Genomic DNA, 20637 nt, shown 5'->3' with positions numbered 1-20637 from the left:
AAATGATACATAGGAATTATATTTGGTTTTATATTCAAAAGCACAAGCACTAGTTTTGTGTGCCTTTGGCCTTGAGGAGTTTGGAACCTTATTAATGGTCCTTTTATCCTAAAAATGTTGACATAAGTAAACTGTCAACTGACAACTGTCTAATGCACATAAAATGCATCTCAAAAAGATTTAATATCATTGAAAAGTTACTTTATTTCAGTAATTCAGTTTAAAATGTGAAACTCATATATTATATAGATGTACTACACATATAGTGATCTTTTTTAAGTGTTTATTTATTTTACTGTTAATGATTATTACTTAAAGCCAATGAAATCAGTGTCTCAGAAAATTAGAATATTGCATAAGACAAATTGGTACTTTTGGCAGTGTGGGCAGTGTGCCAAGTCTTGCCGGAGAATGTACAGTTTCACGTTCTGGTGTTTAGGCCTATTGCGAAAAGGACGTGTCACCTTAAGGTCACAAGAACTGCAGTGTTTTTATCTCCCTGTTAAACACACTCACGCTGCACGCCTACTCAACCCACCCACACTTACACACACACACACACACACACACACACACACATACCTCTCTTTCTCACTGAGCATTTCGTAAACTCTGGTGACGTTTAGCTGAACTCAGGTTTAAATGGAAGTGAGCTCACAGTTTCTCTGAGGGCTTCACCTCGTCGTGTTCAGGATGGTGGTGGCCACAGCTGCCCTGCTGCTCTCAACTCTGCTGCTTTTCACCTTCTTTTTCTTCAGACGCTCACGGTAAGTCACCTGCTCCTCATTCTGTAGCTGAGATCAAGATCAGTAGACTCAGAAAACTGGTGTGACTTACTGAACCAGTCAAAAATGTGTGTTTTCTGTCTTTTTATGATTTTTTTACATTGTAAATTGAATATTTAAGACTATATTAATGCTATACAGGAACACATTTGGACTAATTTTGTAAGCAAAACATGTTTTCTAATTTAGATTCTTCTAAATTCGTCTTCTACATTTATCTTTGAGAACAGATCTGCTCACTCTTGGTTTAATTTTAATCTCAGTGTCTTCATGAAAGAGAGTCACACCTGAAATAGTTTTCTTAGCATCTTGAAGGAAGGAGTTTCTGGAGGTGCTGAACAATAGTTGCTGCTTTTCCTGCACACTGTGAACCTCCAGCTCATCCCAAATCAACACCTCAGTCGATCAGGTTTAGGTCAGGGAATTGTGGAGGACTAACACTTTTTTATTGCTTACTACATAATTCTGTATATGTGTCCTTTAATTTGCTTTTATGTATTTAATATTATTCTAGAATGTAGAAAATAAATTACATAAAGAAATAAAAAAATAATGGGAAGCTGCGTCCAAACTTTTGACTGGTTCAGTATCTTGGTTGCTGTTGTAACCTGGCTTTCTGCTTACTGTTTGGATTAGGTCATAAAAACACAGATTTGTTCTTTTCTTTGCTGAAGGAGGAGGAGTGAGCCTCCTCTGGATAAAGGACGAGTCCCCTGGCTTGGTCATGCTCTGGAGTTCGGGAGAGATGCTGCTCAGTTCTTAAACAGGATGAAACACAAGCATGGAGACATCTTCACTGTGAGTACATTTCTAGTCCCTGGCTCATTAATCTATAGTTACAAAACTATATATTTTTTTATATATAGTTTTTACAAAACTATATATTTTTATGTATAGTTTTTAAGTATGTTTTGCATAATTTTTCACTATTTACCATGAAATAGTGAAGCAATCTGGAGAACAACTGCTAGATTTACAATTTTCAACTTATCAGATAAAGTTTGTGAGACATCTCAAATATTCATAAATTCAAACATATATTTATTTTAATATTAAAACAAAAAGTACCAATATTTCATTGTTGATAATAGGGTAAGTGTACGTTCCTTACTTACGTAACTTACTTTATGTTAAGATTTGTGTGAGAAAATGGTTAATTGTGTTGTGTTTAAACTCTTTTCACTACATAGAAGTGTTGCACTCTGTCGTTAGATCCCACAGTTTTTTCAGATTTTATAAATATAATAGTACATTTGATAAACTATGACAGTTTTGTTCTTGCTATTACACATCCCTAGTCAATAACAATGTATTTTCTGATATTCAACACAAAGGGTCAGATTCTTCATCAATTATCTGTCAAGCTCAACTAGAAAATATCTAAAGTAATGTAATAATATAATGAGAAGTTTCTGCCTAAAATCGAAAAGTCTGCGGGTTTTATTTGAATTTGAGCAAAACACAATAATTCAGTCACAGTCATGCAAATATCTCCAAAATGCATTTCTGTTTTCCCAGATTATAATATTTTTACATGGGGCAACTGCAAAAGCAGCAATATGTAAAACAGCCGCCTCTTTACTTCCTTTTTTCATATCTCTACAGTTAGTAACTCAACTCACTATTCAGGTTTCTGTGCCACTGTGCTGCAAATGAAACTATGGGTAATGTCTCCATCTGAAACCAAATGTTTCCTAATTTCATAAGGAACTAAAAATTATATAAGCCCTTCAATCTCCTCATCACAGTCATTATAACATCACCAGACAACAGTTAGTTACATTTAATCACTCTTACATGTTGGTAATAGTGTCTGTCTCAAAAATGTTAAGATTCCTGTCAATTTTTATCCACTTTTCAATTTAAGTTTATGTATGACTATTTCACCATTTCAGTCACTGATCCAAAATTAAAAAAAAATTGGGATTGATATTTGGTGATATTTCAGGTCAATTAAAATTTTCCCATTAACCTATTAATGCAGGCAGCCCTGTGCCCAAACACTTCCATCTGCTCCTCCTGATGAATCCCCAGGTTATTAAATCAAATAAAATCACATTTATTTGTATAGCGCATTTCGAATGTCCAACATCCATCAAAATTGGGCTGGACAGGTGGGCAGTCAGTAATTCTGAGGAAGGCAGAAAGATGGAATTAGTTTTGAATGGATTTATGGAAAAAAGAAAATATAAAATCTTATTAGAGTATGGTCAATGAATGGTAATCCAAAGCTGGTCTGGAGACATAAACAGCTAATTTGGCAGTGTTAAATTTACACTGTGAATGTTAAAATGTACCACCCTCAGTGTTAGTTTAGCACTAAGACTATATATTTAACACTGACAAATTTGATGTGTAATCACTCCAGTGGATCTTGGGCCTCCTCCACTTGGTATTTAGCCAAAGGGCATTGTTATTAGTGCTGTGCATGCAAGAACATATGATTCATTATGTTGTGATACTACATGTCTATTAAATGCAAATGAACTAAAAGGTGAAAGTAAATGATTCTCTATTGAATATAACCCAACATTCAACTCTAATCCAAACGCTTATCTTAATATTTAAGGATTGGGTTTAGGGTTAGATTTTAAGCTTAGGTTAAGGTTAGGGTAAGGGTTAGGTGTAGGGTTTGATTTTAGGGTTGATTAAGGGTTAATGTTAGGGTTAGGTGTAGGGTTTGATTTTATGGTTGATTAAGGGTTAAGGTTAGGGTTAGGTGTACGGCTAGGTCCTATTTTGAATCCTTTACATTCAACATAGGGTTAAGTTAAATTTAATGGACATTCAATTTAGTGTTAGTTGAATGTCAGTTGAGCATCAACAAGGCCATCCAAGTAAAGTGGTACCCAAATTTTTAAATCAGACTTTAGGACAAAAATTAAAAATGCTTCAAATCATAAAAAATATATATATTTTTAATGCAATCAGAACAGTGGGTTCTGAAAAATATGTAGCAGTGAACATAAAACTGCAACCAATCTTTGAATGTAACTGTGTTTTAATAATTAATCATTTATTACAAAACAAAATATTGTGAAACACCTATTTATATTAATACTTTCTTACCTGCCTATCAGGTCTTATTTAAAAAAACAACAACAAACTTTCTATTTGAGTAGCAGAGATAAACTTCACTGATATTTGATCATTGATATTTCTATTCTTTAATAATTAATACTTTATAACAAAACATAATACTGTGAAACACTTATTTATATTAATACTCTCTTACCTGCCTAATATCTATCAGGTATTAATGAAAAAAAAAAAACGTTTAGTTTGAGTTTAGAGATAAACTTGATTAATATTTGATCATTGATATTTCTATAAAGGAGCGTTAGACATGATTTGTAATGACATTTAAGGCTGAATATCAAAACTAAAGTATAACGCTTAATGAATTTTCCAATATGTTTGATTGCACATGTGCATGAAAACACATTATGCATAACATGGTTTATTCTATTAAGATCATTAATCACTAACAATTTAAAATGGAACAGATATCTGTTCTTTTTACTTGAAATGTAAATGTAATGAATCCAGTGTGTTGCATTCTATTAGCTAATATACTGAAGTTTAGTAAAGTAAAGAACTTAAGGCCACCATTAAGTTCTTTATCTATTAATCTTAGTTCACTCTTTTAAAAATACAGTTATAGAAGAATCACTTTTGATTTGACACAGAAACCAACTTGCAAAAGAGATGCAAGTGTGAATTACCAACAGATCTGTAACAAGCCTTTGTATTTCCTTTTATTTTACCTTTAAAAGCTTGTTTAAACATATAATTTTTCATAGTACCGTGACTATTAGGACACGCTGTCTTCTATTTGTTTATATAGTGTGATGTTCTGATGTGACCCGCAGGTTTGTGTGGCTGGACATTACGTGACTGTGCTGCTGGACTCCAATTGCTATGATGCTGTTCTCAAGGACACACAGTCTCTGGATCTGAGGCGTTACGCACAGGTTCTGATGGAGAGGATCTTCAGCCTTCGATTGCCGAATCATGACCCAGAGTCTGAGAAGATGATGATGGAAAAGTAGGTGTTGAATCAAATCAAACTGATAACAATGTGAATGTGAGTGTGAAAAGAAAACATCCACCCATTAATGCATTACCCATTAATAAAGACTGAAGAACTAGAGGAACTCAGAGCAATATTTCTTTGTAAATGAATAAAAAGAAATGAAATAATTGAGATGTAGACAGATCATTTTTGTCTTGATTTGTTAATGTATTTCCAGGCAATTTAAAGGATCCCATCTCACCCAACTGTGCCGCTCCATGCAGAAAAATCTCAACTTCCTCCTGGCATCAGAAACCACACAGAACCCAGCCGAGTGGAAAAAGGACAGGCTCTTCAACTTCTGTTACAATGTGCTCTTCAAGTATGTAAACGTTTAACGCTTTTCATAATTGAGATATGCATCTGTTTGTGAACTCAGTACCCTTGCCTAATCTGCTTGCACACAGGCAAGGAATGTCTGTTTTTCACACCCATGAGTATAATAATTGAGCCACATACACTCATGCTTGCTTACATAACAGAAACCCTGAGTGTGAGCTCATACTTTAGCAGGGTGTGGCTTTACTGTGTTACACGTGGTGTTATTTTAGGTCAATGAAGTGCAGTTTAGTAGTGCAGCAGTGGAAGTGTGTTACATTAATTAATTAATTTTGTTATGTTTTGGATATTGTTAATGATTTGGAGTAGTTAACATACTAACAAAAATGAGTTCTTGATGCATCTACAATGATTACTTGATAGGTTGTATGATAAAAAAATATATATATGGTTGTAAACAAATCTTATTGTTCTCTTTTAAATAATTTTTGAATATTCTAAGGGCTTTGGGACCAAATTTAGTGAACTATAGCACACCAGTTAATTGTGCATTGATTTGGGGCATGTCAGTGTGTCTGGTATCATGAGGGCGCAAAATATATGCCTTGCATGTTCTAGGCATGTACTAATTCTCTTAATTCATTATGGGTGTGTTTTGGGTGTAACGTGAAATAAACCAATCAGTGTGTCACTTGCCATTGCCTTTAAGAGACACATTCGTATCTTAACAGTGCAGCGCTTTTGTGCATCTCAGTAGAGGATACTGACCTGCGTGTTCATGCTGTGAAGAAATGGCAGCAGTTAATTTAAAGGAACAGCAAAATTACTTTAATCTTTATTCTGTTTGTTGTTAATGTAAAAGCTAGATTTGCGCGTTTATTTGTATGTGTAACAAGTAGGCGGCTGACTGTTGTCAGGGTTTTAATCAGTCAGTGGCACATCTGCATTTCCCACCGCCAAGATAGAAACACACCAGACATTTACCTCAAAACACCTCACTTCCAGAACACCACGCCCATTAGTGTAGATATATTCTTAAACTCCAACGCTCTTTCATCGGTGCAAGGCGTTTATTATTTCTTTATTTACATGCATTTTTATAGTTTCACCATATCTTTTTAACTGCACTTATCAGTCAAAACAATCAGTTTATCACTAGTTTGCTAATATAATTACTGCTAAAAGCTCTAATGTTATTTGAATGAATAATTTTTCTTGGTTATCTATTTTCTTTTTTCCTTTTCCTTCCCCTCTTTCCCGGTGTTCCTGTAGGGCTGGCTACCTCACCCTGTTTGGCACAAAGAACAACAACTGTGCTGAGTTAACTGAAGTTTATGAGGAATTCCTGCGGTTTGACAAGCTTCTAGCTAAACTGGCACGGCGCTCTGTGCAGAAAGGTACATTTACTCTCAGTGGGTTTTAGGATCACCACCGTTCGAAAGAAGGTGGAGTCTTTTAATCCAAGATGAATAGGTGTTCCTTCTCAGGAACATGCTGTACCTAATTACATGTTTCGCCAACATTACGCACATCTAAACTATGTGAATGAGTTTATCCTAGTTTAATGTTAGGACAACCAACATTGTGCAACAATCGGACCTTGTTTAGACTCTTATTTATTTAGAGAAAAATACTGTTTAATTTACTGTTTAATTAAAATATATTTCATTAGGGTTCTAGCCCAACACCAAAACATTTAGTAGTTAGAGAGAATAAAGAACATTAAAATACATATTGTGCTATTATAATAATAAATGTTTGTAGTTTAAGCAGCTACTGTTTTGTAGTTCAGGTTAATTGATTCATTAGCTAACTGGTCTCTCATATGTTTGTTATACATATGGTATGTCTGCTAGGATGGTAAAGATGTTCACTATTTTTAAATTGTAGTTTTTTAATTGCAAATTACAATTAGTTAGCCAGTCAAAAGTTTGGAAAAGCTGTAGATGACAGCTTTGCACGTCTTGGCTCTATTTTCTCAGTCAACTTTATATGAGGTAGAGTCACCTGGAATTCAGGCTTTCAGTTAACAGCTGTGCTGAACCCATCAAGAGTTAATTACTTGAATTTCTTGTCTCTTAATGTGTTTGAGAGCATCAGTTGTAAAGTTGTGAAGAGGTAGAGTTACAGGTATACAGTGAATAACTGAGTGAATTTGAGTAAAGCTCTAATCCATATTATGGCAAGAACTACTCAACTTAATAAAAAAATACTTTAAGAAATGAAGGGTTAGTCAATCTGAAAAAAATCAAAGAACTTTGAAAGTATCCTCAAGTGCAGTCCCAAAAACCATCAAAAACGCTATGATGAAACCGGCTCTCATCAGGACTGCCCCAGGAAAGGAAGAGCAAGAGCTACCTTAGTTGCACAGGATAAGTTCATTAGAATTACCAGCTTCATAAACCACAAGTTAACAGCTCCCCAGATAAGAGCATCTAAATGCTTCTTCACAGAGTATTTTAGTTTGTTTAACACTTTTAAGTCACTGCATAATGCCTTATGTGTTCCTTCATAGCCTGGATCACTTCAGTATTCATTTACAATGTAGGAAAAAAGGTGTGTCCAAATTTCTGACTGGGACTGTATTAAATTTGGCAAAAACATTGTTATTGGGTTTACACAAGTTTACATATACTTTATGTTGTACATATTATCATAATGTGTGTATGATAAAGTGAAGTGTTGGGATAGTGTATAAAAACAGACCTTTGTGTGTGTATGTGTGTGTGTGTTAGGTGAGATGACAATTGCCAGCTCAGCTCGAGAGCGACTGTGGGACCTGCTATGTCCAGCCTGGCTTGCTAAGGGGGCGGAGCCAGAGTCGTGGTTGCAGGCCTACCTACACCACTTAAATGAGCAGAGCCTGGACAGCCACACCCAGAGACGAGCCTTGCTGCTCCAGCTGTGGGTTACACAGGTGAGTGGTGTGTATCTGTATTATACACATAAACACCTGCAAAACTACATTTACACTCACTGTGATGGAATCAATACGATCTCACCAATCCAAACTGTTATCCAGAGGCCAGGTGGATCCAAACCGAAGTGCATGAAGTGTAGGGCAAAGCCAGATTCCTGTCCCCTGATGGCACGTGTTTGTTATGAGACTGAACATCCCTGGAAAATGTGTGTGTGCTGATAATGTAATCCATTACAAACTCAGAGAACACGTAGCAACAGAAACATGTGACCTCTAAAAGCACCTGAGACACACCTGGGAGTATTATGAAATCCATAATATACAGTTTCAGTATCAACATGTGTGATTTGAAAATGTTGTCTTCTTTTTATTTTAGGTCTTTAGGACTTTTAAATAGTTTTTTTGGGGGGGTTGGCCTGTAAAAATTAAATATTAATTTGTGCTATTTTATTCTCAGATTTACACTCAAACTCATGTTCCATTTGGAAATTGTATTAAGAGACACTGAGACAGACAGATGAGTAGCGAGAGCCAAATAAGTAGGTTGACAAATAGACAGACAGACAGACATGCAGTCAGATAGACAGACAGATAGATCACTTTATTAATCCCAGATACAAAGTCACAATTCACTGCATCTCGTAAAGCACAAAAGTAAAAACAAACCAAAAACAAGTGCATATGAAAATATATTAATTACAATACAGGGTATAAATAAATAAAATTATTAAAATACTAATACAAGTTGTTACAGATCAATCCATTTTGCATTTGTGTTTACAAGAACATATTTTTTATCATTTCAATTAAACTCTTTCAGAACTATATTTTGTGCCATTGATGAAAAAATAAAAATAATAATATTAATGTTGTTTTCTGTTTGTAATCCATACAAAGGAAGACTCTAATATTAAAATAGAAATTGGATTGGAAGCCATCACAAGCCATTCCTAAACACTAAAATAAACATGAAAAAAGGGTTTTAAATCGCATGCAGTTAGTAAAAAGTAACTATTTTAATTTGCCTCATTAATTTGGATCTAGTGCTGTTTTATATTTGAGTGCAGTGGGCAGGGCTAAGCTATTGGTTCATTGGCTTATTAACTTTTTCAGTGGCTCATTTATAGTCTGTTCTAATTAACAACAGGTTTCAATTAGTGTTATTGCAACAAAACATCTATCTATCTATCTATCTATCTATCTATCTATCTATCTATCTATCTATCTATCTATCTATCTATCTATCTATCTATCTATCTATCTATCTATTTCTTTAATCCTTTTGGAGGTTTTTTTTTTTTTTTTTTTGCAGAGTGGATTGGGGGCTGGGGGTGGGGGTCCAAGTCCAGGTCCGAGGGTAATTTTTGCACCTTGGGATGTCTGAGAATATAACTGAATTAAATCTCAACAAAGGAAACATAGTAGAGAACGTTAATGAGGACTTAGGTAAGGTGGCAATGATGCACAATGTAATGCATCTCTCAAACACATGAGGGCAGCATGATTTAAAACTGTAACAGGCAGAATTAGAACATAATGTTCATGCTTTTTTTATTGCTACTTCTCATGGCCTGCCTGTTGGGAGAATGTGAAACAGCAAGTCACGGTGACATCTCACTTTAAACTGCTCTGAATGGAGGTCATTAAAATGACGAGCGCGCCGAAACTCTTAGAGAATGTGCAGTGTGTCTCAGTGCTTGGGGATCTCTGCAAATAAACTATCCGTGCAGATGCTGAGTCACAGCAGCATTATTGATAGAGTTGTAGAGTAGAGAGCAGGGCACTCTCCCTTAGCCACTTTCAGAATGGCTTTGTCCTTCACTGACACGGCCTGTCAGCAGAGAATCAACTCTGAGCCCTGCCACAATTACTGCAGGACAGGTTCAAGTATGTGGTCCTGCAAGGACTGACAGCAGACTCTGAACATCCACTCTGTTTCCACTCAAGCCTTAACCACTCGGGGTCAGAGAGAGGGATCGTGGCTGTGTTGAAATCCCACAGAAGTGGAAATGGTTGTCATGCAGTTTCGCCACTTGTTTATCTGTATATGAAGATGATTCATTTTCTCAGACATTCTGAGGGAACTGTCCTCGTGATAGATGGTCATTTGTGACTTGCTGTTTTGTGAGAAACGGTGGGATGATGAAGCAATTGAGGAACTAAAAGCAGGAGCTGCTGTTGAAATAGCGAGATGTCAGTTGTCACTTATCTTTCATAGTCAATAAACGTCTACAGGACATGTTTACAAGCTGCTCTCCAAAGTGAAGAAACCTACAGAGCCACAAGGTCCTTTTGTTTCCAAGTTAACAAAGCAGGCAACAATATGACTGCCTAAGGATGGCATACAGGTCTGCAAACTGTCTGCGTCTGAGCCAATCAGCTTTTAGTATGAGAATTAATTGTCTTTAACTTATAATTCTGCCATGTCTTACTGCAGACACTCCAAAATATAACCATAATTTATTCAGAGATGAAAATAATAAGAAACTAGTTCACTCTCCATTTTCTTACATAAGACTATCCGGTACCACATAAAGGGTTAATAAATGGTTTACAATTAGTTTATTAATGGTTACTAATTAGGTTGTAAATGCCTTAAAAATCATTAATAATCAGTTATAATACATAATTAGAAGGGCAACAGTATAGATGGCTGTGGGTTCACTATTTGGCAAACAACAGGTCATTGTTGCCCTTTCTACATATGTGTTATAACTGATTATTAATGATTTTAAGGCATTTACAACCTAGTAACCATTAATAAACTAATTGTAAACCATTTATAAGCCCTTTATAAAGGTAGTCTTATTATAAAGTGGTAGCGATTATCCTTGGATTAAAGGAGCATTGATGTAATATTTAGTTTCTTCATGAGCATTAATATACAGAAATGCCTCATTCACATGCCTTAGTTATCTTGTTCCCACATATTAGGACCTTGTTCCTACGCCTTAATAAGTCATAGCCACGTTTTTTTTTTTTTTTTTTTTAACATGATGTCACCTTAAGGGCTCTGTAGAAACCACCATTCTTATGGTCACAATATTTTAAACATCTTCTTGTTACAACACTATCTGTTCATTTCTTCTTCTCTACTGAGCACATAGAGAATGTTGTAGTTCTATAATTACAGACTGTAGTTCTGTATCTGTTTTTCTGCTTAGGTTATTATGTTATATTTTATTACCCTGTTCTTTAATGGTCAGGACACCACAGGATCGACCACCACAGAGCAGCTACTATTATTATATCATTTGGGAGGTGGGTATAAAAATATAGAACTACAAAGTAGCAAGTTTAATTCAAGAGCAGAAATATAAATGAGCAAAGAAGTCACCAACAATCCTACATTACTGTTAGGGGCTCAGTTCATGTCAAAGCAGTTTGAATTCATGAGAAATTGTGCAGGGATGAAACAAAGCTTGTTGTCAAAAAGCTGTAAAATGGTTGTAAATATAATACAACTCTATGTAGACATTAATTATTTAAAATTAATAATCAAACATTGTAAAGGCATTAGGCATGGTGGCAATAGGTTTCTCTTAATCTAATAGTCAGATATTTTATCGATATAAAATTCTAATAAATCACAAGTCTTGTGTTAAAAAGCAACAGGGGAACAATAAATATGAAGATCAACCTAGGCACACTGTCTGCCTTTTATTACCTTGAATTGCATGCATGAAAAGTATGAAATTTCACTGATGCTCTCATCTATTGTAATTACATTCACATTGTGTTACAACAGTAGGCAAATGTAGAGTTAGTCTTCCTGCCCAATTACTCTTATTAATGTTTATAATGTAATTATTTGTTTGTCAACATGTTACTATCCATACCAACTATTTGTGTGTGGTCTATGAGCTAAAGGCCTCTGCATGGAAATATTAGATGTGATTATCACCATTTTTGTAATAAAAGATACATAATTTTTGCTGACTTCAATATTTCCCATTATATTTCTTAATATCAACATTGATTTAAAAATTGTTTTTCAAAACCAATAACCATTAATTACATTTTTAAAAAGTTGGCTTTTTTTTATAATTGCTGTAGTGACATAAAGAGCCCTATTTTAGGGATGTTTAGGCGAGCTGCCCACCTCACAGCTTGATTTAGGCCGTCATTGTGCCATTGCTGTCATAACAACGGGAAAAGTTTTTTTTTTTGGATTCTGTTTAATGCTGATTTAAACGTTTGCATAGTTGCCAACTGGTGTGTGCTATGGGTTTTTGTACTGCTGCGTGTCCATGTGTGCGTAACAAGCGGGATGTATGGGCACTGGGAATACCTGTTGAGAATTCACTGCCAGATAGCAATGAACATCTGACTGTGGATGAAACATCTGACGAACATCTGACAGTTGACTGTTGACGAAATTGACCTGAATTCACCTCGTTTTAAGACTACCATGGCCATCGGTGCAGGTGTATTCATAAGCATCACTGCTATTTAAACAATGCTAGCACAAGGCGTGCAAATAAGAATGCCCTATAGACCTATATCCTGTACATAACATGTCTTGCCATAGGTCGATCATGGTTCAAATCATGCACCTTAGATTCTCTGTGCAGTTTATGTATTGCGAATATGTCTGCAGAAGTTTCTGATTGTGTGTGTGTGTGTGTGTGTGTGTGTGTGTTTGTGTGTGCAGGGTAATGCAGGTCCTGCTGCGTTCTGGCTGCTAGGCTTCCTGCTCACCCACCCCAAGGCTATGAGAGCAGTGAGAGAGGAGCTGCAAGGCTTACAGCACCTCCCTCTGGACGAGAGAGAGAACACTCCAGTGTTCAGTGAGTCTCTATAGGGGCATATTTAAGCAAAAACGACCTCGAGCTTGTGCTGCACTCTGAATAATTATATCAATAATTCCTGAGGCTAAGCTATTTTAGTACCACCTCTTCACGTCACATTATAGCACTGCTGCATGAATATGAAATTATAAATGCAGTATGAACTGTAGCAGTAAGAGCTGTGTTCTGTGTCGTTTTTTTTTCCAGACAGTGCCCTGAAGGAGACTCTACGCCTCACCGCAGCCGCCCTCATCACCAGAGATGTGGTACAGGAGAAAACAGTGCGTCTGAGCAGTGGCAGGGAATACACTCTGCGACGTGGAGATCGTCTTTGTCTCTTCCCCTTCCTGAGCCCACAAATGGACCCGCTGATCCATTCTGAACCAGAGGTAGCCTTTACCCTCTCTGTGAACCTGTTCACATATTCCTGACCTCTGAACTACACTTTTTACACTGAAAGTTCACTATTATAATACTTTTACCAATTCTCTACATAGAGATATACTAAAAGAAGCACCAAATTAAAAGTTTTTAAATGATACTTTAAGCGATGCCATAGAGCAGGGGTCAGCAATTAAGTTTGGCTGCGGGCCAGATATGTTCCAAGCCATTGAAATGGGACAAGTAGCTCTCCAGCCCAGAGGGTTGTTGAACCCAATTGCAGAACAGTTGATCTCAAAGCAGGTTAAACCCAAGACAAAATATGTGGGATCGAACTATGTGTCATCAGGGTCGTGGTCCGTTATACTACTGCTGCCCCCAGTGGGGTGTACAGACATTTTGGGGGGCAAGTGCTCAGGGGCGAAAAAGGGCACTTTTTAGTGCACGTGGTGCTGTATGAAACATTCACGTTGGGCTTAGAGGGCAAACGGTACGATTTTACTTGATGTGTATGTTACCTGGCTGGTGGGACACGGGGGAGAAGAAGCCTATCTGTTGCCATGCGTGCTGTGCTGAAGACTCGCTGAACTGAACTGCTGCTGCAGCGCGCGACCCCACGGGGTCATGTGAAAGAGGAAGAGAGAGGTCAAGTGTGTGCGAGCTGATTTCAGGGCATTCTGTTTTCACTCGTTTTTAATCGCTCAGGTTTTCAAAAGATCATTTCAACACAGCTTCAGTAAAATCTTAATAATAATAATATTTAAAAAAAAAAAAAACGAAGTTTTAAAAGGGCACTTTGGTTGATAAAGGGCAGAGTTGTTGGTGCTTTAGCACCACCTGATGTCTATGTCTGCACGCCTCTGGCTGCCCCGGTGAATTGGGACAAAAAACGCCCTTATAAGGAGATAGGGAGCCCAAGCACGTGTGGAAAAATTAGAACGGACAGAAACTAAAGTCACATCGAGCGCAACAGAGAGAGACAGGGGAGTGATGGAAACAAAAGCTCATCAGAGAAGCATTTAATTATTATTTTTCTTTTTTATTACCGTTCATTATAGTTCAAACAACCTCAGCCTATTGCTAAACTACCGCTGCCATAGAAGAAACAATTTGGGTTACATAACATTTCTTCAGTCGGAACCATCTCTGTTACAAACATGTTTTTTTTTATAAAATCCAGAATGATTCTGATATTGCTTCACTCAAAGAACCATTTGAAGCATCTTTATTTTTAGGAGTGCATATTGTCGCTAGTGAAAAAACACATATCTTTATTTTTGTACAATTATTTTTGTTTACTACATAATTTAAACACAGACACACTGTCATTTATACTGTGTCAACATTTTTTTTATGAATGGACCAATATAATTTCTCCAAACCTGAAATAACCCTAAAATAAACTATTTTTAAATTATCTTCCAACGAAGGTTAAAAAAGTTTTATCTCTCTCCTGTGAAGGTTCTGTTTTGGAGATACTTGTTTTTCATTGGACAGTTATGATATGAGTTCATCATTACAATTTCTTTTTGTACTAATGATTAAAAGATCTGTCAGTTAGCTCAGCATCGAAAATCAATAGAATTCTGCAGGATCAGTTTACAGGCTCCTCTCATATTGAAGGACAGCACTGTTTATGTGATTGTTCTATTAAAAATCTTCAGATTGCACTTCAGAAACAACTAAATACGTTTATAATTTTGAAGTAGTTGAGCTGGGATAAACTAGTTGTTATATGTGACTTATAATTTTTATTTTGTGAAGGCACTTAAAATAAAATAACTGAAAGTAGTAAGGTAAATAATATTTTCCAAAATGATTTTTTGAAGGGCTTAATTGTTTTTTAACATCTATTATTCTGCACTAATGTGAGACATATAATAAGCTTAATTTAGTGCAGGTCAAATTAATGAAAGTCAATGAAACAGTGGGTAACACAAGCTGCTATGGCATTTGGCATTCAAACTGTATATGTTTTATGCAGACGAACATGTTTATTTTAATTTGTTTTTTTGTTGTTTTTTGCTGAAGAAGCTTGGCTTGAGGCAGTCAAAAGGGCAACATAGGGAGTGTTCTTTCTGTGCTAATTAAGGCCAGTTTTAGTTAATAGCAGTACATTAAACTTCTTATATGTACCTAAATCATAGCTTTCTAAAACATCTGACTTGACAATTATGATGCTGCTGTTGCTAAGCAACAAGGAGAAGCACAGCCAAAAGTATCCTTTAAAAACTCATCAGTCTAAACCCTAAAGAAACAAAACGGCAGGTTTTAGGTCTCGGTAAACTTTAATAGATTTCTTCTACAGAATTTTACTCTAGAAGAAAATTATGTGCTGAAAGAATGAGGTCAGCTGACTACCTGAATATACTGAATATAGACCAGGTTATTCCATCAATGGATTTTTTCTTCCCTGATGGCACAGCCATATTCCAAGATGATAAGGTCAGGATTCATGGGGCTGGAATTGTGAAAGAGTTTAGGGCTCAGGGAGCATGAGATCATCATTTTCACACATGGATTGAGAGAGTTCACCACAGAGTCCAGATCTTAACCTCATAGAGAATCTTTGGGATGTGCTGGATGGAGAAGAGCTGTTTTGTGCAGTGGTCAGACTCTACCATCATCAATGCTGCTGCAAGATCTTGGTGAAAAATTAATGCAACACTGGATTCAAATAAATCTTGTGACGTTGCAGAAGCTTATCAAAACAATGCCACAGTGAATGTGTGCTGTAATCAAAGCCAAAAGCGGTCCAACAAAATATTAGAGTGTGACATTTTTTTTGTGGGGACTTTCTTTTTGGCCAGGCAGTGTATATCAGAGTATATACACTGTCATAAAACACTTTTTAAAACACTTTAAAACTGTGTATCAGTATTGATACACTATAGCTTATACTGTCCTGTACTGTACTGTCAATTATAAATATGCATTAAATTAAATAATAAGTATATTTATTATTTATGTGAAAAAGTAATTTTTTTTGGTAAACTCTCAGACTGTTGTGCTTATAAATATGATTAATTTGTGTTAATTTTGACACGTTTGAAGTAAATAGAACACTCACTGTGCTCTGAGTTTCTATAAGGATTAAGATTAAGCAATTTATATTTTCTCATTCTCAGCTCTGACTCCACATTAGTCATACATATCAGCTGTGATTCACTTTCAATCATAGTTTAAAGAAGACATCATTCCCATTTATTAAATCAGGACAAGAGTTCCCTCCACGCCAGGTTTATAGCACAGGGGCAGAACCAATAGCTTGTATTGTAAACAGTGCAGTGCATCATTGTTCTAGAGCTGGGTTGTGCTCTGCAAAGGCCAAAAGACTAATCTATAAGGATTTTTAGAGGATTATTGTGTTAGTAGTGTCATTGACCCAGGAGTAATTGGCAGGCGATATGGGGAGGAATAGCTTATCATCAGGGCCGATGTCAGACAGAGGTCACATTATAGCCAGGATATTATCTGATACAGCTGCTGATGTTTGCTGTATGCATTACAGATCTTTGTTTTATATGGGTGGATTTATTAGTGCCTTATAAACTGTTGTGTCATTGACCAGGAGCAATTTTAATTATTAATTTGAATGTATAAATATACTAAATATTAATATAATAAATCAGTGTAGCTGTTTAATGACAGTCCGAACAAAGCACTGGGGTTTTGGGCTAATGTATTTTATTAATGTGGATTGTTATACCCATTTGAGTTAAGTCAAATCAACATTATTTTGAATGTGGACAAATGTAGTAAAAAACACTCTTTTTACATTTCTAAGCACCAGTTTGATCAACAATATATACAGAGTTGAGCCAGCTCTAGAATTAAGTAGTGTTGTAGTCAAGACCGCTAGAGCCAAGTCCGAGTCAAAACCAAGACTTTTTAGTAGTCAAGACCAAGTCCAAGACCGATACCAGATTAAGATTTAGAAATAAATATTCTAATTCTAATTCCATTAATTTTTATTATAAAATTAAAAATATATATATATATCACTATATATATATCAAACAGATCCTTGGTAAGGTTAGCTACCTTGTTGCTAAGGTTAGCTAGCTCATTGTAAGGTTAGCTAGCTCAGCGCTAAAGGTAATTCTCTCCCCGGTAACATTAGTATTGTAGCTAGCTCGTTGCTAAGGTTAGCTAGCTCATTGTAAGCTTTAGTTCTCTTTCTGGTAACATTACTGAGTTAGCTAGCTCGCTGCTAATGTTAGTTATCTCGCTAGTTTGTACTTACTACTCCTTGTGCTTTCTTTCTAGATGTCTGGTAAAATTAGTTGTGGTTCCGGAGGTCTCAGAATTTACATTCTGCTGAATGTTTTTTCTTTCAGGAAGTCCTGCATACAAATTTATGATGATTTACATAACTAAAGTGTATAACTCCAGCGAATCGGTGAAAAAAAAAGCACATTTAACTTAATGTCAGACTATTCTTGTTTTTTTTTTGCTGTTAGCTAATCTGTGACTGATAGGGTCTGTTTGTATGAATTGTTGATGTTCAGTATTGATATAAAAAAGGTTCCGTTTCTACTGAACTTCACCTTAGACAGAGGACTCGGACTCAGCCGGTCTCGTCCACAGTCTCCAAGTACACCGCACCCCAAGACTGAGAATAGACTGATTCCACAGAAAGTCAAAGAAAAAAGATGTTTAGTCTGTGTTCCTCATTCAGCCAGTTTACTGTTTTTTCCCATCAATAGAACTGCTGTTTTTTACATGATGTCCTCAGACTGGAAGACTTTTGACAGTGGAGTGTTGAGCTCTTGCTGGGATTTGAACTGTTGAACTGTCTAGACTCTTTTACCACTGAAAGTTTGTGAAAATATACATACACTGTGTAAAAACACAGTTCTGAGTAAATGTATTTTTCCGTTTTTTTTCCTGCACACAGAAATGTACATAGTTTCACAACTCAAGTTCTGCTTTTTAAGAGACAGGAGATACGTTGAGATCCCCTTAACACCACAATTCTTTATTGCCAGATTGAGTCTGAGAACAGAAAATGAGAATAACCAGTAAACAAATTGAGGGGAGGACACAGATTAAGTATCTTGCAAAATATTTAAGCGATATTTTTTTTTTTACCAAACTGAGATGCAGAATGCTAAATATGAGTTAGAATTTCAAATTGGGCTGATGTTTGATTTATTTTTTTTGTTTTTTTTTCTTCCAGAAGTTCAAGTTTGACCGCTTTCTAAATGCTGACGGGACAGCGAAGAGCGAGTTCTTTAAAGAAGGTCTGAAGATGAGGTATGGCACCATGCCATGGGGAGCCGGGAGCAACCTGTGTCCTGGGCGTCATTTTGCTATTAGTGCTTTAAAACAGTGAGTATGACCTCTTATCAGAACATGTGTTCTCTACTAATGTAATACTGTGGTGCAGTAACAGTCTGCACTTCTCTGGAAAAGCTTCAGATTTTATTCGGATATTAGAGCATCAGTGAGGACAGGCACTGAGGATATAGTAGTAGTATTGGATAAATGGAGAAATGGCACAGAAAACATGATAAACATTTTCAGTGGAGCTCAGTCACTGCAGAGAGTGTTACATAGTTCAGCTAAGGTTTTTTTAATGAAGATGTTCCCGCTGTGTGTGCAAAAATTAACACCTGTGTCAGCAGTTGGTGCAAGTTAAAATCCACTTTGTGCTTAAAATAACTGTTCTTCAAATGGTTCTTTCTTTTGGTTCCATAAAAAGTACCTAAAGTTAATAAAAGTGGGGGGAGCAGCATTTTATTTTCATGCTCCAAAAAAATTAAACAGCTTACCAGTTGAGATCAAACAAGCAGCATCAGTAAATGGTTTTAAAAAGCAGCTGAACACATATTTTTTATAAATCTAATTATATTTATAAATATAATTTTCGATATATGTATTGGTTTACATTTTTGTTTTGATTTTTGTCTTTTTTTAAATTGATATATTTTCATATATATCACAGTCACAACCTTTTGTAATGTTACTTGAAATTTTTGTTTTATTTGACCTTTTTACAGTTTTACTATTTGTATTATTTGATGTTATTTTCTATTGTCTTACCTTAATTGGTAATTTTACTTTAATTTTATTATTTCTGTATGTACAGCACTTTGAGCTGAATTTTAATGTAAAAAGGTGCTTTAGAAATAATGTTTATTATTATTATATTATTATAAATAACCATATTTGGTTTTGAGATGTATGAGTGTACAGAACCTTTAAACTGTTAAAAAATCATGACATATTCTCACATTTGAACTTCTTGGTCCAACTGTCAATAATTTCCTAACTTTTCTTTACCTCTTTAGATTTGTCTTCATCTTTTTGAAGCAGTTTGATCTGGAGCTGTGTGATCGTAACGCGAGCATGCCACCAGTGGACTCCAGCCGCTATGGGTTTGGGATTCTTCAACCAGATGGAGATTTGGAAATCCGCTACAGACCTAGAAAATGACTCCACAACATCTCAAATCCCATTAGTACTGTAAATAATTCAGTAGTTTGCCTGTTTATTTAAATATCTGCTTTTGTGTGTTCTTCATTTTTGTAATGTTATTTTTTGTACGATCTGTTATTTATTGGAATAATAAAGGTTGTCACATGTTTTAAACACATTCAATCACATTTTCTTTTAACAAGAAACATAAATCATGCGTGTAGACATGTTCAATTATAAGCATGTTAATTGAAGTGTACTTTATTAAGCTGTGACATGCTTACATGCCAAGGCTTTAAGGCAGAGGATTGCATAAGTGCATTATGACAGATCATTTAATTATACCTATTTAATCAGCCACACTTAAAATGAATAGTTCAAAAGAGAATCAATTTCACACACAATTTTTGGTTTCTGAAACTGTGTGACATCATGTTTTCTTAATAAAATAGACAAAATAATGCTGAATAACTATATCATTGTAGGACATTTAATTGAAATTTGTTTTTGGCCATTATTACACTGTAAAAAAACATTAAATTAACACATATATATTAAGTAGCTAATTACAGTGTGTTTTTCAAGTGAACTCAGCTTGGACTTTTATTTGTAAAAAGTTCAAATGACTTACTGTCTTAATATATGAGTAATGGCATCTCATAAATTAGTTTGGACGTATGTGGTAATTTAATTAGCTGAAAATAATCATGTAAGTAAAGTGATCTGATCAAATGTTGATACTGGTCATTTGGTGGGACTCTGGTGGGGGAGGGGTTGTGCCAGGTTTCCTTATTCTGGCATAACAATATGAGAGCCATCCAAAGGGCACATAGAAGCATATGAAACTTGACTCCAAACTTAAAATTGATGGATGTTTTTTTAATGAATTCATCACCCCTGCCAGGAAAAGCACCCCCTCTTAGAGCATATTTCTAAGTAAATTAAAGTGCTTTTATCAAGATGGTGTGTACGCGCTGCCAAGAG

General features: G+C 35.6%; 1 protein-coding gene across 1 annotated transcript; it reads left to right on the top strand.

Moving 5' to 3' along the window:
* Window positions 1–580: 580 nt before the first annotated feature.
* Window positions 581–19831, top strand: ptgis (prostaglandin I2 (prostacyclin) synthase). Its single transcript, XM_007253374.4, has 10 exons — window positions 581–767; window positions 1460–1583; window positions 4658–4833; window positions 5039–5182; window positions 6412–6536; window positions 7875–8056; window positions 12714–12849; window positions 13057–13238; window positions 18413–18564; window positions 19527–19831. The coding sequence occupies exons 1-10, from the start codon at window positions 694–696 to the stop codon at window positions 19669–19671; spliced, it is 1440 nt and encodes a 479-aa protein (XP_007253436.3). The 5' UTR covers window positions 581–693; the 3' UTR covers window positions 19672–19831.
* The last annotated feature ends 806 nt before the right edge of the window (window positions 19832–20637 follow it).

This window comes from Astyanax mexicanus, chromosome 5 (genome assembly GCF_023375975.1).
Source record: "Astyanax mexicanus isolate ESR-SI-001 chromosome 5, AstMex3_surface, whole genome shotgun sequence".
Classification (NCBI taxonomy): domain Eukaryota; kingdom Metazoa; phylum Chordata; class Actinopteri; order Characiformes; family Acestrorhamphidae; genus Astyanax; species Astyanax mexicanus.
Note: the sequence above shows the minus strand (reverse complement) of the source record. Positions and strands in the feature narration are given on the sequence as shown.

What these genes read in the sequence shown, in the direction of transcription:
- ptgis (XM_007253374.4), top strand. Translation starts at nt 694, where the DNA reads ATGGTGGTGGCCACAGCTGCCCTGCTGCTCTCAACTCTGCTGCTTTTC. An exon ending in GAGAAGATGATGATGGAAAA is followed by an intron (nt 4,834 to 5,038) that starts GTAGGTGTTGAA and finishes ATGTATTTCCAG; the next exon opens with GCAATTTAAAGGATCCCATC. An exon ending in ACGGCGCTCTGTGCAGAAAG is followed by an intron (nt 6,537 to 7,874) that starts GTACATTTACTC and finishes TGTGTGTGTTAG; the next exon opens with GTGAGATGACAATTGCCAGC.